The 18,269-nt window shown below is 45.7% G+C and overlaps 1 protein-coding gene across 4 annotated transcripts in view; it reads right to left on the reverse strand.

Moving 5' to 3' along the window:
• LOC138799491 (catenin delta-1-like) overlaps nucleotides 1-18,269 on the reverse strand; it is a 134,338-nt gene that overhangs the window by 67,302 nt on the left and 48,767 nt on the right. For all 4 annotated transcript variants that reach the window (XM_069980761.1, XM_069980760.1, XM_069980759.1 and 1 more), the window contains 3 exons: nucleotides 15,686-15,751; nucleotides 15,447-15,584; nucleotides 13,744-14,159 (listed from right to left, as the gene is read on the reverse strand). In XM_069980761.1, coding sequence (XP_069836862.1) covers nucleotides 13,744-14,159; nucleotides 15,447-15,551 — 521 coding nt within the window. In that variant the 5' untranslated portion in view covers nucleotides 15,552-15,584; nucleotides 15,686-15,751. The remainder of the gene's footprint in view (nucleotides 1-13,743; nucleotides 14,160-15,446; nucleotides 15,585-15,685; nucleotides 15,752-18,269) is intronic.

The following is an 18,269-nucleotide window of genomic DNA, read 5'->3' on the forward strand; positions in this document are numbered from 1 at the left end:
CAACAACATATTTTCACAGGCATAGGCCCTGCTCTCCCCCCCTCTTTGATTTTTTCGGATCGTGCCGCAAGCTACAGTAGCTCGGGCAGCGAGGGACTGAAACAGGGGGATGCTGGTATAAAAGTTATCAGCGTACAGGCGATAACCTTTATCCAGCAGTGGAAGATTAGTTCCCAAACGATCTTCCCACTAAGGGTGGTATTACACGGGCCGAGCAGGGCCCGATAATACCTGTAAACGAGCAGCGATCTGCTAGATCGTTGCTCGTTTACTGGGCCTATTACATGGCCCGATAATCGTTTGACAAGAGCTGCAAGGACATCGTTACCGATGTCCTTGCAGCCCTTGCTAAACTGGCATACATTACCCATCCACGTTCCAGGGCTGCTCCTGCTGTCCACTTCTCCCGGGGTCCCGCTCGCTCTCTAGCTTCACAGCGGCCTGTCAGCTGGTAGGCCGCTCAGCCAATCACAGGCCGGGACCGCCGCGGCCTGTGATTGGCTGAGCGGCCTATTAGCTGACAGGCCGATGTGAAGCTAGAGTGTGCGCGGGGACCCCGGGAGAAGCGGATGGCAGGAGCAGCCCTGGAACGTGGATGGGTAATGTATATCGTTAGTCGCCGGCCACGCACCGCTATTACACGCAGCGGTGCGCGGGCGGTGCCCGACAAAAGTAGGGTCTAAACTATATCAACGATCAACCGATGATCGTTGTCATCGGCTGATCGTTGCATTTATTACACGGAGCGATAATCGGCCGAATCGGGCCAATTCGGCCGATTATCGTTCCGTGTAATAGTACCCTAACTCAGAGGATGGGGGGGCATTCTGGGGGCTGGATTTGGGTGTCCCTACCCTCATATACTCTAAATCTGTAAGTGTACCCTGAGATACTCTCAGAGTTTGTATAGTTTCACGCCATACCGTGATCTTTTATTGGGAAGGTACTGGCGGAAATGGAGTCTTCCTTTGAAGCTCAGGAGGGACTCATCTACTGAGAATTATTTCTCTGGGATATACATCTCAGTAAATTTGGCTGAGAAGTGCTCTATGACCGGCCGTACTTTGTACAGTCGGTCATACGAGGGATCATCTCGCGGCGTAACCTTGCATTGTCGTTATAATGCAAGAATTTTAGGAGGGCTTCAAATTGAAACCGTCCCATGGCCATACTGTAAAGTGGGGTATTATACATAATATCCCCACTCCAGTATTGCCGAATTGTGGGTTTTTTTTTTACTAGGCCCATGTGCAGCAGGAGCCCCCAAAATGTTGTCATTTCGGCTGCATCAGTAGGGGTCCACGCCATGGGCCTAGCAAAAGAAGAGGAGGGGTTCTGGGTAGGGCTGGTATACCGCAAAAATACCGATACCGTCACTGGCGTCGGTTAACCGACCTCAACTTGGCCAGGACGGTATGTGCGGTATTTTCTGTATTCCCTGTCTTCCCGGCGCCGCCTAATTGCTGCCTGGACCATGTAGGAGGCATTTGGAATAAACTATTCTGCTGCTGGGGGAGGGGGGACCTGGAGGCAGTCTCTAATTAATAATGTGCTTGGCCAGCCAATCTCCCCCTACACTCGTATTGCGTCGCCCACATACCGCCTCTGCAGCCCTCCTTTTTATTGGCTGCATGCGGGCGGGCGGGCGGGCGGGCTTTCTTGTGGTCGCGCGGGCTGGCAGTTCGATGTGCGCACAGGCGGTAAGATGGCAGCCGCTTCTCACCCAAGCCCGGCCCTTGTGAATGTATTTCCCCAATCCCTTCCCTGTGGTGTTACCAGCGGCGTGCTGGGAGTATGTGGGCTGCGGTGACACTCTGGACTCTTTGAGCTGGCAGCTGCTGCTGCACTGAAGCAGCTCTGTCAGCATGCCATGGGCCCAGGGCCCCTGTGTGGTGATAACTGTGGTCCGTGGGTGCGGCGTTTGGTGCCGGGTTATTGAGCAGTGTGCTGTTTGGTGCCGTTGGTGAGGGGGCGGCGTAACCATGCGGGGCCGGCCGGCGCTGTACTGTAGTGTACAACATTGATCTGGCTGTAAGATTGTCAGCACGCAGTGCACCCAGCCCAGGCCCCATGTGTAGTGATAACAGCCTGGGGGTCCATGGGTGCAGTAGCGTTTGGTGCCGGTGGCATGTGGGTGAGGGGGCGGGGCCGGCCGGGCTCGCTGTACTGTACACTATCGATCTGGATGGAAGCTGCTGCAGCACTGTCAGCGTGCACCCAGGCCCCCTGTGTGGTGGTAACAGCCTTTTACCACCACAGAGGGGGCCTGGGAGTGCACGCTGACAGTACAGCGCCGGCCGGCCCCGCATGGCCCCGCCCCCTCACCCGCATACCACCGTTACCAAATGCTACTGCACCCACTGACCCCCAGGCTGTTATCACTACACAGGGGGCCTGGGCTGGGTGCACTGTACGCTGACAATCTTACAGCCAGATCAATGTTGTACACTACAGTACAGCGCCGGCCGGCACCGCCCCCTCACCCGCACCAAACGCTACTGCACCCATGGACCCCCAGGCTGTTAACACTACACAGGGGGCCTGGGCGCACGCTGACAGTGCAGCAGCAGTACAGCGCCGGCCACGCCCCCCATACCACAGGCGCCAAACACTGCTGCACCCACTGACCCCCGGCTGTTACCACCAAACAGGGGGCCTGTGTGCACACTGACAGTGCTGCTTCAGTGCAGCAACTTCCATCCGGAATCAGAATCAGATCAATGTTGCCCTGCATGGTTACACCCCCCCTCCCTTCAATACCACCTGCACCAACCCCCCCCCCCCCCCCCCCAATACCACCTGCACGAAGCCCCCCCAATACCAACTGCACCAAGTGCCTCCCCCCCATACCACAGCAACAATGCCTGCCCTGGCCATACCATTAGCATGAAATGCCCACCCATTACCATGCCAGCAGCAGCACCAAAAAGCAGCCCCCCTCCCTCCACACCACTGCCCCTCCCTCCACACCAGTGACAGTAAATGGCACAGCCTGCAGTGCTTGGCCTCTCACAGCGAGTTACCTTTTTTACAGGTTGACTGGCTGCGTGAGTGCGAGGCGCTCTGTTCTAGGCTCCTAAAAACGGCGGACTCCATCTCTCTGGTCCTGTCTTGTGTTGCAGTGGTAAGTATTGTAACAGAGGGGAGGGGGTGGAGCTGTAGCATTTAATCTACTGGCATTATTAGGGAGTCCCTCAGCAGCGAGACAGTGCCCTAATAATGACAATAGACTAACACAGCCTTTGGTTACTACAGTGCTTGGCCTCACACAGTGTGAGTTACATTTTTATTATTTTTTTTTTACAGGTTGACTGCTGTGTGGGTGAGTGTGACGCGCTCTGTTCTAGGCTCCTAAAAACGGCGGACTCCATCTCTCTGGTCCTGTCTTGTATTGCAGTGGTAAGTATTGTAACAGAGGGGAGGGGTGGAGCTGCTGTAGCATTTAACCTACTGGCATCATTGGGGGGGGGGGGGGGGGGGGTTATTAATAAAATAGTCAAAGAGGGTTCTCTGGGGCATTTTATTTCAATAAAGACACAATTTTTAAAATTGTATTGTGATTTTTGGCTTTTTATTTTCAGCTTAGCAGTGGAAGTCATTTAATACATGGCATCCATTACTAAGCCAGGGCTTAGCGTTACCCCACAGAATGAATGGCTACCGCTAAACCCCCCCCCCCATCTATTACTCTTGTACCCACTGCCACCAGGGGTACCTTGTACTGGAGTAATAGATGGGGGGCAGGGGGTTAGCTGTAGCCATTCATTCTGTGGGGTAACGCTTAGTAATGGATGCCATGTTTTAGACACTTCCACTACTAAGCTAAAAATAAGAAACCAAAAAACCCGATTGAATACAATCTTAAAAATTGTGTCTTTATTGAAATAAATAAATAAAAAAAAAAAAAGGTCTGGGGCATTTTTTTTTTAGTAGTCCAAGTCCAGACTGTCGAGTCTTTCTTTAACACACCAGAAAAAATTTGTTTAAGGGTACAAACACACACCGTATACGCAGCGTATTTACTGCTGCGATACGCATCAGATTAGATCTAAATAACTGAACACAGCATCAAATCTGCTGCGTATACGGTGTGTGCGTTTGTACCCTAAGGGTACAAACCCACTTGACGTATTTGCTGCGTGAATCAGTCTCAAAAATAAGCAGGCAAAATAATTGGCTTTATACAATTGTTCTGAGTTAAAATACGCAATTGCGTATTTTTGAAGTGTGAAGCTACATGCGTTTTTCGCACAGGTTGTTAACAACTGATGCTTTGCTAACAACAAGCTTCACTCTTCAAAAATACGCAATTGCGTATTTTAACGCAGAACAATCGTATAAAGCCAACCTGCGTTTTGCCTGCTTATTTTTAAGACTGATTCACGCAGCAAATACATCAAGTGGGTTTGTACCCTAAGGTTTCAAACCCACTTGCCGGATCTGCAGCGAGTCTCCATGCTGCGTTTTTGCAGCGAGACTCGCTGCAGATCCCAGCCCTATACTTTCATTAGCAGAGAAACTGGCAGCAGGGATGTACATCCCTGCTGCGATTTTGTCTGCAGCCCTCCCCATTAACCCCCTAGCCGCCGGACATTATACATTACCGGGTCCCCGTTCCTGCTTGCTTCGGGGCTCCCGGTGTCTTCACGGCCCGCCCGGCCAATCAGTGCGCTGCGGCAGGGCAGCGCACTGATTGGCCAGGCAGAACGTGCCAGGAGCCGCCGAAGCAAGCAGGAGCGGGGACCTGGTAATGTATATCCTGCCCGCCCCCCCCCCCCCCCCCTGCAGCCCCGATCGCCCCCGGCCGCACGATCGCCCCCCGCACCCCCCGGCCGCACGATCGCCCTCCGCACCCTCCGGCCGCACGATCGCCCTCCGCACCCTCCGGCCGCACGATCGTCCTCCGCACCCTCCGGCCGCACGATCGCCCTCCGCACCCTCCGGCCGCACGATCGCCCTCCGCACCCTCCGGTCGCACGATCGCCCTCCGCACCCTCCGGTCGCACGATCGCCCTCCGCACCCTCCGGTCGCACGATCGCCCTCCGCACCCTCTGGCCGCACGATCGCCCCCCGCCCCCCGGCCGCACGATCGAATGAACACTTTGCAACTGCTGTACAGTTATATGCTTCAAACTGAAGTAATCACAATACCCCTTTAAATGGGAAATAACTCTAGAAGTGTAGTAGTATGATTGATGACCATTAATAAGATCACCATCACATGAACAGTTCAAATGCATTGGGGGAGATTTATCAAAATGGTGTAAAGTGAAACTGGCTCAGTCGCCCCCGGCAACCAATCAGTTTCCACTTTTCATTCCTCATAGATTCTTAGAAAAATGAAAGGTGGAATCTGATTGGTTGCTAGGAGCAACTGAGACAATTCTACTTTACACCAGTTTGATAAATCTCCCACATTGACTCTTGTATATAGCAAGGTCAATTCACTGGAGTCTCTGTCCAGTGTCTTGAAATGTGCCCCACATTAGAATGTTCTATAACTAATGTCAGTCCTCTATCTGTCCTCAAACTCTTAGGCACAGAACATAGACCTCTCTCTAGTGAAGCCTGAAGTGGGACAAGACCGCATGGAAGCTAGCGGTAGTAGTAGTGGGAACATGGAAGAGAATAAGGCAGCTGAGGAAGTTGTTGTTATCAGAGATAACGAGGAAGAGCTGCTTGTACACAAGAAAAATTCAATGTCAGTCGTTTGGACACATTTTGGCTATAGTAAAGACGACATTGTACAAAAAGGTTGTCATTTGTAAACACTGCAGAAAACCAGTTATTGCCAGCAGAGGTAACACCCCCAATCTATTTCATCATTTGGAACACAATCACATTATCCAATATGAACAGTGCATGGCTCAGTGACCAGCAGCAGCGGCCAACTACAAGTAAACCCACAAAGCAGCAATCCATTAAAGAAGCTTTTACCAACATGACAAATTATGAAAAAGATTCCAAAAGATGGAAGGAAATAACAGAAGCTATTTCTTATTACATCGCAAAGGACATGGCTCCCATAGCTACGGTGGAGCACAAGGGGTTTAAACGCCTTATGAAAACCATAGATAAAAGATACATTGTGCCATCACGAAAATATTTTTCACAAACTGCAATTCCCAACATGTATCAAACATTTCGTAAAAAAGGATCTGATGAACTGAAAACTGTGCATTATTTTGCAGCAACATCTGATCTCTGGTCAAGTAGGACAATGGAACCCTACTTGAGCTTTACTGTGCACTACATTGATGATGAATGGAAGCTACAAAACAGATGCCTTGAAACAGCATATTTTCCCGTAGACCACACATCTGAGACGATTGCACAGGGCATTAGAAATATGATTTCTGCATGGAACTTAACAGAAGACAACCTGGTGGCCATTACGACAGACAATGGAGCCAATATTGTCAAAGCTGTAGAGCTAAATGGATGGACACGGCAGCAATGTTTTGGACACAGACTGCACCTAGCAATTGGTAAGTGCATCTTAGACTTGTCACTAACACTTGCACTTTTCTTCTTACTTATACTAAGAGGAAAAAAGCTTATTAAAGTAGCTTCCTGGGGAAATACTTCTTATCCCCTATCCACAGGGGGGGGGGGGTGTTATCTTGTGGATAGTGGATAAGAATCTTTATGCATAGTGGATAAGAATCTTTATGCATATAAAACCTTTAAGTGTAAAAAAAAAAAATTAGAGGAGATTAGGATAGATTAGGGGGCAGTGCTCCTCTTGCTGTTGCTTTACTATTTGATAAATCTTTACGTGATAGTGTCAAGCACACCAATGATTAGTTTTTTGATGTCTGTTTCAGAAAATGCACTAAAAGATCAGCGTTTGGAAAGGGCAATTAGAGTGTGCAAGAATATAGTGAGTGCTTTTTCCTATAGTTGGAAAAAAAAGAAGGCATTAGTAAAGGCACAAGAGGAGATGAACCTGCCACAACACAAGCTGAAAACTGCATGTGCCACCAGATGGGGATCAATGCTGATGATGACTGCGAGGGTTCTTAAGCAAAAGAAAGCCATCACACAGGTCCTTGCTGAAGACAGAAAATCAAGACACCTGGTTCCATCTTGGGCTGACCTAGATGTCCTAGAGGCGGTCAACAACGCTCTCTCCCCAATGATGGAGTTTACAGATGCCCTATCAGGAGAAGAGTATGTAACCATTTCATTCGTAAAGCCTATTTTACATTTACTCAATACAAGAGTGCTGGCTGAGACAGAGGAGGACGTGGAGCTGACTAAAACAATCAAAACAAAGATCATTCAATACCTGAACCTGAAGTTTTCAGACCCCATAACAGAGGAGCTACTTGAAACAGCTAGTTTTGTTGATCCTAGGTTTAAAGTGACATACATTTCTGAAAAGCATGTTGCTGCCATTCAGGAGAAAGTGAAATCAGAGATTGAGTCCGCTGCAACAGCCAACAGGGAGAGTACCACAGAGAGCTTGGAGCCACCTACGTCTTCATTTGAAGGAAAAAAGCCTAGAAGGTCATTAGGAAGTTTTTTTAAAGGAAGTGAAGCAGCCCCACCGTCAACCACTGTGCCACTCCACCAAACAGTGGAAGCAGAGTTGAGCAGCTACTTAGTGTCTCCTGTGCTGGACAGTGAGAAAAATCCGCTAGAATGGTGGAGAAGGCATTCTGTAAATTTTCCTTTTCTAAGTAAAGTGGCAAATAAGTACCTATGTATACCAGCCATTAGTTCCTCATCTGAGCGGGTTTTCAGCTCTGGAGGAAATATTGTCACATGCCTCAGATCCTGCCTAAAACCAGAAAATGTTAATATGCTAGTGTTCCTTAGCAAGAATCTAGAATAGAGTATGATCACTCAGCATGAGCAAATTTTCAGTAGGAATTAAAGGGGTTATCCAGCGCTACAAAAACATGGACACTTTTTCTTCCAGAGACAGCCCCACTCTTGTCTCCAGCTTGGGCCGGGTTTTGCTGCTCAGTTGCTTGAAGTGAATGGAGCTTAATTGCAAACCACAAGTGAGCTGTAGACAAGAGTCATGTGGTTTCTGAAAGAAAGTGGCCATGTTTTTGTAGTACTGGATAACCCCTTTAAGAAAAGTGCTTGGTTAGGATCGGATATCACATTGTCAGTCTGCTGGCCTTGAAGTTTGTGCCACTCCTCCCCGGGTGCTAGGAAAAGCTAGATCCAGTCCTGGGAAACTTCCGGTTTCCCAGGACTGGATCCAGCTTTTCCTTGCACTTGGGGAGGAACAGCATGGACTTCAAGGCTAGCAGACTGACAGTGTGACATCTGATCCTAACCAAGCATGTTGCTTCATTCCTACTGAAAATTTGCTCATCTCCTACTCAGAATGCTAATCCATTAGATGCCCTTCTTTCTTGCTCTTAAAGGAAACCAGTCAGCATGATTGTGCTGATATGGTTCCCTTTTAAAGGGGTTATCCAGAGCAACAACGACATGGCCATTTTCTTGCAGAGACAACACGACTCTTGTCTCCAGTTTGGGTGTAGGTTTTGAAACTTATTTCCTTTAAAGCGAATGCAGCTTAATTACAAACCACACCTGACCAGAAGACAAGAGTGGTGATGTCTTTGGAAAAAAAGTGTCCATGTTTTGTAGCACTGGATAGCCCGTTTAAAGGTCTAGTTCTGTTCTATTTTGCACATGGTGGTGGCATGAGTTCATCATGTCAATAATTTTAACTTTTGACATAATGAAGGCATGTCACATATTTAGAGACACTGTTAAGGCTGCTGTTGAGACCCATCTACCTAGTCTGATCTAAATTTGAGACCTGTCTGTACGACACAGAAATCCTCATACAGAGTGTCAAGTCACCTCTGTTTTCATAGGGACTAACCAACACAAAGTACAGAGTTGGACACAAAAAGGGCTTGAGATAAGTAGTTAGGTGACTGCACTCTCATCATCACACTGTATATAATAAACTAGTGTACTGCAACAGTCCACAGAGTAAGTACCAAAGAAAGATGGACCCATTTGCATGTTCATTTGAATGAAAGAAGCCAGGAAGGTCATTAGGAAGTTTATAGTGCATATGGCTTTTCTAATGACACTGTGCAGTCACTTAACTACTTGTGTCATACTCTGTAGTTTGTGTTGGTTAGTCCCCCTGACTTCACATTCTGTCATTGCTCACTGGCACTTAGTACTTCCTTGGAGACAGAAAGCAGTATCACAAGATAGTGTTAACTTATAGCTGTGGTGCAGAGCATGAAACTACCTCTCTGCTGACAGCACACAGTAGGGAGTTAGTCTCGGTTTCCAAAACAATCTCCCAGTGCTGCTAATAGTGAGACCAGACTAGTACTGTACATAACATTCTGTACAGCGACTGGTCTGCATTTCTGAAGTTCCCAGCTTATGGTAGTCAAACTCTCTCAGACTGCATTTTTGTGAACACTTGCGTTACTATAATTGAGAACCATTTCACTTCTGGTCTGATCTGGTTTACTTTAATGGGATTGTGAACCACTATGTTCATCCCACTATGATGTACTTGAAAATACCCATGTACTGCTGTTGCAGGACCCTCTTCTTTCTAGAATGTCCAGTTCCCTTTTGACATGTCATAGTCATTGTGCTGATGGTTCCCCGAATCCCATTATACAGCTACTGTGAAGCTCACACAACATACCAGCCTCTGTGTCAATCAGAGGCAGCTCCTCACACAGATGACTAGTTGTCATTGCTGCCCTTTCCCAGCCTTGTGCAGCTTGATTAAACCTCTTTCTCCTTACTAAAGGCCAATACTGCAGCCACGGCTGGTATGCCCTGCCAGCTGCACAGTAGCTATGCTGTAATTCTGGTGAGAATCATAGCAGCACAATCATGCTGATTGAATTTGTTTACAAGGAATATAAGGTGATGTATGAGATGTCTGATGACATCATGTTGTTTATAATTGGATGTCTGTTCTGTTATTTATTGAATAAATAAGAAATAGTTAATCTGTCTCTGTGTTTTCCTCAAATCTTAAAATTAGAGATTTATGCAGGTAGTCTACTAGAAGCAGCATCCTAGCTTGCCTTTAATGAAATTAATCTAAAAAAGAAATTGACTGCAACATTACCATTGTGACACAACCAAGAGGGTGTGGCTTACAAAACAGGGCGTGGCTTACAAAATGGGGCGTGTCATAATTATCGTTCAGTTATCGTTACCGCGACTACATGTACGATAAACCGAGATATAGATTTTGGCCAATATCGGCCAGCCCTAGTTCTGGGCTATAAATTAGTGCGAGTACAGGTTTGTTTGCGCCACCATTAAATTGACAAGGTCATCAGAGAAATAGAGCATAAAAAAGTCTATTTCTCTGAGACCTGTGGGGTTAATTTGGATTCCCGCCGTTGCCATAAAGCCAGGAATCCGGGGCTGATAATTTTGGGAGTCTGGGGTCCAGATGGGGTGACGTGTCTGAGGAGCAGGGGCGGGATGGGATGACGTGTCTGGTGGGCAGCCCAAGGCGTCCTCCTTGGACGCCTAGGTGGAAAGTCATCGGACGAACGATGATGATGATGATGAGAGGAAAGAAGGATCCCCCCCATTCATCCTCACTGGCCGTTTCGGTGTCGGAGGCAATAAGCGCGTATGCCTCCTCCACCGAAAACACTCTGGGACATTATTATTCGGGGATTGGTGTATGGGGGTATGTAAATGTAATGTAGTGTAGTGGTGTAGTGTAAAACTTTATTTCTAAGTAATGTAATGTGTAATGTGGGGTAGTGTAGTGTAATGTAGTGTTTTATACGTGTTTTTCACAGTAAGGGGGGGGGGGGAAAAAAACCTACGCCAAAAAAGTTGCTGATAAATGCCGCACTTATGTGCGGTACTTATCAGCAGACAGTGGCGGTAAGATATAGAAAAAAAAAGGTGAGGAAAAGGGGGGGGAACCCTACGCCAAAAAAGAGGAGTTGCTGATCAGCGGCGCACTTTCGTGCAATGCTGATCAGCACTCAGCGGCGGAAGGGCGCAAAAAAAAAAAGACACTAATCAGCCGCTAGGGGGCAGTACAAGTATCTGGACGAAGATCTACAAAGAAAACCGTCGAAAACCGTCGGGAGCCGAGCGGAGCAGACGGAGAACCACGTGGATGCCGCGGGACCGCAGATCTTCTCTCCAGTGCCGGGATCCGGTGAGTACGGTGCTCACACACCACACACACCTTCTCTGCACACCTCAGCTAACTGACTGAGGTGTGCAGAGAAAAGTAATAATATTTATTTTTACTTAGATCACCACTATTGGCCGGCCGGGCTTGGCCGGCCAATAGCGGCGATCTGGAGGGTGGCACCATGGCCCCCTTCACTATACACACTTATGGTGATTGGTGCTGTCTCGGACAGCACCAATCACCATTGATTTCAGGGTCACAGTTGACCCGTGAACCGGAAAATTGCTGTAGTTGGCCGATATGAATAAATAATAAATCAGCCAACTTGTCGTGCCGACAAGCTACGATGGTCTGCTGTGTATTACAGCAGCCATTGTTACTGGATCGCCGTGTGTTTACACACAACGATCCGGTAAACATCAGGCGTAAGTGTACGCCCGTTTGCATTAGGTACCACGCTGCGATTTTTTGCGACACCAATGGTACGTTGCAATGAAAGACTTAATTTTTTTCATAAAATATGCAGCAAAACTGTAAAAAACATTCATTTCAGAGGATCTTGCATTTACACTGTTCACCCTATGGAAAAACTGACGTTATCGATGTTCCTCAAGTAAGTACGAATAAAACAATATACAAGTTGCCTATCACTGTAGTGGTACTGACTTGAGAAACATAGTTAACATGTCAGTTTTACACATTGCACAAACTTTGTTAACGGTTTCACTCCATATTTTATGGAAAAATTAAGTCTGTAAAAAATAAGGACTCATGTGGGTCTGTAGGAGAAAAAATGCCAGTGCTATGGCCTTTTAACCCTTTAAGGACGTGGCCCATTTTCGTTTTTACGTTTTCGGTTTTTCCTCCTTGTGTTTAAAAGGTCATAGCACTTGCATTTTTCCACCTAGAAACCCACATGACCCCTTATTTTTTGCGTCACTAATTGTACTTTGCAATTACAAGCTGAATTTTTGCATAAAGTACACTGCAAAACCAGGAAAAAATTCAAAGTGTGGTGAAATTGAAAAAAAAAACGCATTTCTTTTATTTGGGGGAAATGTGTTTTTACGCCATTCGCCCTGGGGTAAAACTGACTTGTTATGCATGTTCCTCAAGTTGTTACGATTAAAACGATATATAACATGTATAACTTATATTGTATCTGATGGCCTGTAAAAAATTCAAACCGTTGTTAACCAATATATGTTCCTTAAAATCGCTCCATTCCCAGGCTTATAGCGCTTTTATCCTTTGGTCTATGGGGCTGTGCGAGGTGTCATTTTTTGCGCCATGATGTGATCTTTCTATCGGTACCTTGATTGCCCATATACGTCTTTTTGATCGCTTTTTATTACATTTTTTCTGGATTTGATGCGACCAAAAATGCGCAATTTTGCACTTTGGGATTTTTTTGCGCTGACGCCGTTTACCGTACGAGATCAGGAATGTGATTAATTAATAGTTCGGGCGATTACGCACGCGGCGATACCAAACATGTTTATTTATTTATTTGTTTACTTTTATTTAAAATCTGGGAAAAGGGGGGTGATTCAGACTTTTATTAGGGGAGGGGGCTTTTTACTATTAACAACACTTTATTTTATTTTTTTACACATATACTAGAAGCCCCCCTGGGGGACTTCTAGTATATACACTGTGATCTCTCATTGAGATCTCTGCAGCACAGATATGCTGCAGAGATCCATGAGATCGGCACTCGTTTGCTTTCGGCTGCTGCAGCCGAAAACGAACGAGTGCCGAGCCGAGGACGGCGCCATCTTGGACGCGTCCCCGGCCGGCATCAGTAACGGAGATCGCTCCTCCGGGACAAGGTCCCGGAGGAGCGATCTCCCCCACTAGACCCCAGGGAAACGTTGCCTCCGGTAATCGGAGGCAGCTGTCAACTTTGACAGCTGCCTCCGATTAGCTAATTAGCGGGCACGGCGATCAGACCGTGCCCGCTAATAGCGGCGGTCCCGGGCTACTCGCGGCACCCGGGATCGCGGCACTTCAAAGCGGGGCCGCCGCGCGGCCCCGCTTTGAAGTGCATGTGCGGACATATGACGTATCGGTACGTCATATGTCCTTAAGAGGTTAAACAATAGAGATAAAAAATAAAAAAAGTTATAAAAGAAAGTGATCAAAAAGTCACATATATGCATGAAAGCTAGTGATAGAAATTTAGATCATGGCATAAAAAAACACCACCTCACACAGTCCCATAGGCAAAAAAATAAAAACATCATAAGGATGGTAATAAAACCTTAAATAAAATGAAGCCTAAATGTGTTTAAAGTGGCTTTGAAAAAAAATAAAGTCAAATAAAATACTACATTTTTTTTCAAAGCCATAAAATAAAATACTGGAGGTGGTGTTACAGCTTGTTGCACTTCAGCAGCTCGGGAAAACCTCTGACCTTTTACTACAGAAAAAAAAGTATTTTCTATGTTATTGCAGCACATATACATGAAAGGTACCATGTGTCTCTTGGCCCAAACAGCTAACAGTCAGCAGTTTGGAATGTGAATTGCAGCTGATTGCAACAGATTCCCTTTTAAAACCCTAGCATTTTGATGAAAATTTGTGCTAACCAAACCATTTTTCTCACCTAATTCGCAGTCGTGGATCTCCTCCATTGGCAGTTCTCCTACCAGTGGTAGAATAGTCTGGGCCATCAACATAACCACCAAGACTTCTACGATCTTCTTCCAGTCCATAAGCATCTTCAGAACCATACCTGGCAGTCAGCAGATCAGACTGGCTACCTCCAAAGCCAGCCCCCCTGACCTGAGGCTGTGGTCCATAGCCAGGACCCCTATAAGGTTCCACAGTACGGTAGCGATTATTAGGCCTAGACAGACTGCTGTAGCCTGGATGCTGAGGGGGTGGAATCATTTGCACTGGCTCTGTTCCAGGTCCACGGAAATGATAATTGCGTGGAACTGTGGTGTAGGCTCCACCACCTCCAACTACATCCCGATAGGGGCGATCTAAAGTTTGGGAATATCCAACGGAGGGCTTTACCTAGAGAAAGAAAGAAAAAGAAAGAAAGAAAGAAAAAGAAAGAAAGAAAGAAAAAGAAAGAAAGAAAGAAAGAAAGAAAGAAAGAAAGAAAGAAAAAGAAAGAAAGAAAGAAAGAAAGAAAGAAAGAAAGAAAGAAAGAAAAAAAGAAAGAAAGAAAGAAAGAAAGAAAGAAAAAGAAAGAAAGAAAGAAAGAAAGAAAGAAAGAAAGAAAGAAAGAAAGAAAAAGAAAGAAAGAAAAAGAAAGAAAGAAAGAAAGAAAGAAAGAAAGAAAGAAAAAGAAAGAAAAAGAAAGAAAAAGAAAGAAAAAGAAAGAAAAAGAAAGAAAAAGAAAGAAAGAAAGAGAAAGAAAGAAAGAAAGAAAGAAAGAAAGAAAGAAAGAGAAAGAAAGAAAGAAAAAGAAACAAAGAAAGAAAGAAAAAGAAACAAAGAAAGAAAGAAAAAGAAACAAAGAAAGAAAGAAAAAGAAACAAAGAAAGAAAGAAAAAGAAAGAAAGAAAGAAAGAAAGAAAGAAAGAAAAAGAAACAAAGAAAGAAAGAAAAAGAAAGAAAGAAAAAGAAACAAAGAAAGAAAGAAAAAGAAAGAAAGAAAGAAAGAAAGAAAAAGAAACAAAGAAAGAAAGAAAAGAAAGAAAAGAGAAAAAAAGAAAGAAAGAGAAGAAAGAAAAGAAAGAAAAGAGAAAAAAAGAAAGAAAGAAAGAAAAGAAAGAAAAGAGAAAAAAAGAAAGAAAGAAAGAAAGAAAGAAAAAGAAAGAAAGAAAAAAAGAAAGAAAGAAAAAAAGAAAGAAAGAAAGAAAGAAAAAGAAAGAAAGAAAAAGAAAGAAAGAAAGAAAGAAAGAAAGAAAGAAAGAAAGAAAGAAAGAAAGAAAAAGAAAGAAAAATCATTATTAAGTTTTGTAAGAAAAGGGAGGGGGGGGGGGGGGGGGGGGAGTAGTGCCCAGTTGGCACTGTGGAAGGTATCTTCCAAGACGAGTGGGGGCCCAGGTGCATGTTGCAAAAGCTGCCCCATGTTACCAGACATTAGGCATTGCATGCAGGTGTGGTTTTGCACCAAATGCAATGGTTGCAGCATGCACCCGCCACAGTCTGGTCTCTGAAGTATCTTTCGGGACAGCCACCAGATGGAGGTAATGGAGTGCTTTACAGCAGAACAGGTGGCTTATCTCATGTATAATAAGGTTGTGTGAAATAAAAAATTAGACTACTCTTTTCCCAGTCATTATCGGTTGGGGGAACAGTGGTGGTGATCCCAAATTACTTTAAGAAGCCTTCTTAAAATATTACACTTACTGGGATTTCTGTGTGACGGGGCTCTTCAGACATACTGTAGGACAAGTAGGAGGGTTCATCATCCAAGACATAATTTTCATCAGCAGGAAGACCATGGCCCTCCATCCTGACTGGCGAGTACACAAACTGCTGTTGATCCTATATTGGAGGCATTCAGACAAGCAGTTTTACATAAAATTCATATTTGTATACCTGGAAGAAGTGATGATACCCTACTTTTCTCAACTAGTTAATCTTACCTGTGTAGAGTTTATATCTGGATATTTCTTTCTTTGTCCCTCTGTGGAGTGAATAACTCGCCCGTTCTGCAGGAGAGATGTTTTAGTTATATTAGTTAAAACTGAAAACAAAAATTTTAAACCCTCAAAACCATACATTACATTTAATATAAAAACTTGTGAATACTAGTAAATTGAGAGTACTCTAAAGGTCTATTACACCAAACATTTATCAGCCGTACTTTGCTGATTATCAGCCGTTCTGGCAGATAATTATTTGGTGTAACAGCACATGGTGAAAGACTACGATCAGCAGATATGCACAATGTCAGCTGGTTATGGCTCAAGATGTTAAAATGGCCTCGATTTCAAAGGGCAGCATGGACGATCTAAGGATCATCTGGGCAGCTCCTCCCGCAGCTTCCAACACCACACACACACTCCCGCTCGCTGTACGAGAAGAGCACTGAACTTACAGCTCAATTGAGGCTTCCTCCTCAAAATGTTTTAAAGTAGAAAGGGAAAGAGTAAACACAAACAATAAATGGATTACTTACTGTCCTATGACCCTGATTGATTATCTCCTGAATTAGACAGATATGGCCCCGTGTAATAAAGACAATGATTGTCCAAGGAGCGAGCATTCACTCGTCAGCTGACTATGGTCTTTGACCAGACATAGTTCCCCTGGAATCTATTTATGGACCACATTTGGGACCCCCAGCCATTTTAACAGTTGTGGATTTGCTCTTACCCACTGAGGACATCTACAACATAAATTGACATGCTGCAGAGTTTAACATAACCCTAAAGCTATATTTCTACCAAACCATGTCCACCTGGCTTGCCCGACAGCTGCGCAATGTTGCAACATCACATGGCGGTGGGGAAGAAACAGGCAGAAGTACACAGAAAATGTGCCCCTTTATCTCCACTCTAAACAGCAACTGTGATACCATACACTGGAGGTCCCACGGACTTCCATCACAACTCTGCAGTCTCCTTGTTATAGCAGAAATCAAGGGGGAGGAATGATGGGGCACAGCACACACTTCTCCTCCTTCAGTCTAGCGGTTGATGGGGATTTCCACACCTGGCCCTCCACAGATACAAACTTCTGGCATGCCACAAGTTTGTTAAAATTATAGTTACACTTTAAGGGTGCGTTCACACCTACAGGATCTGCAGCTGATTTTCTGCAGCAGATTTCAGTTAAATAACTGAACACAGCATCAAATCTGATGCTGTGTTCAGTTATTTAACTGAAATCTGCTGCAGAAAATCAGCTGCAGATCCTGTAGGTGTGAACGCACCATAAGGGTACAAACACACCGTATACGCAGCGTATTTACTGCTGCGATACCAGCAGATTAGATCTAAATAACTATACACAGCATCATATCTGCACCATCAAATCTGCTGCAGATCTGCTGCATATACGGTGTGTGTGTTTGTACCCCAAGGCTCTGTTCACACAGTTTTCCAGAGCAGCAAGCTGTAACACCTCCTTACCGACACCTTCGCATGCCTAAACCTGCTAGGGACTGCAGAGGGGATGGGAGTTAGGGTGCGTTGAGACTATGGAATTTGCGCAAATAAATTCCGGCGGAATTCGTTGCCTGTACGCGCTCGCGGCCGCACGCCTCTCCGCCCCTGTCACAGACACCATTCTATGCACGGGCGGATTCCGCCGAAAGAATTGACACGTCAATTCTTTCTGCGGATAGTGGAATCGGCCGGCCCATAGAATGGTGTCTATGGAGTCGGCAATAAGGCGTGCAGCCGTGAATGGGTACGAACTACGGAATTCGGCGGAATTTATCCGCACGGATTCCGTAGTCTGAACGCACCCTTACAATGTATTCCTGACTACTGCTTTTCAGGAGCTTTAAAGAAAACCTAATACTATCTCCCTCTATTATAAAAGTGTACCTGTCCGTAAGGCTATCTATAAAGACCAGATTGCCTTCACAGTCTGCATCTAAAGGCCCCATTACACAAAACGATTATCGGCTGTATTTGTCCGATAACGGCAGTTACGGCCAATAATCGTGTTGTGTAATAGAAGGCAACAATTAGCTAACATGAACGACGTTGTTGAAAGACAAACAACTATGATAGCAGCGATCTCCTGCCGTCAACCTGTGGAACAGGAGCAACGGCAGCAGACAGTGGCTATCTGCTATGGGCTGCCTAGACTATCTAGCGATCACCCGGGCAGCCCCCCCCCCCCCCCCCCGCTTGCTGCTGACGCGTGTAATAGTAGTGGCAGCGAGGAGCAAACAAGCGCTGACAGTGCTAGCTTGCTCCTCTAGTCGCCCTGTGTAATACGGACTTAAGAAGAATTCCACCCACCCCCCTGAAAAATAAAACCTATTCACACATTGAGGAATCCTTAGTGGCTTCCCTTCTGTCCAGTTTATACCTAGTCTGGCTGCTGACAGTGCCCCCTGCCCCCTGATTCTAGCTGATTGCTGCTTTTACATCCCTTTATGAATCCTTGTCAGTGCCTACAACTCCCAGCATGCCTCACTTCACTGCACTGTCTGTCTCTCTCCCACCTCAGTCACCGCCCACTCTCCGCTCTCTCTCCCTAGTTGGGATT

Source organism: Dendropsophus ebraccatus, chromosome 8 (genome assembly GCF_027789765.1).
Source record: "Dendropsophus ebraccatus isolate aDenEbr1 chromosome 8, aDenEbr1.pat, whole genome shotgun sequence".
NCBI classification, from domain to species: domain Eukaryota; kingdom Metazoa; phylum Chordata; class Amphibia; order Anura; family Hylidae; genus Dendropsophus; species Dendropsophus ebraccatus.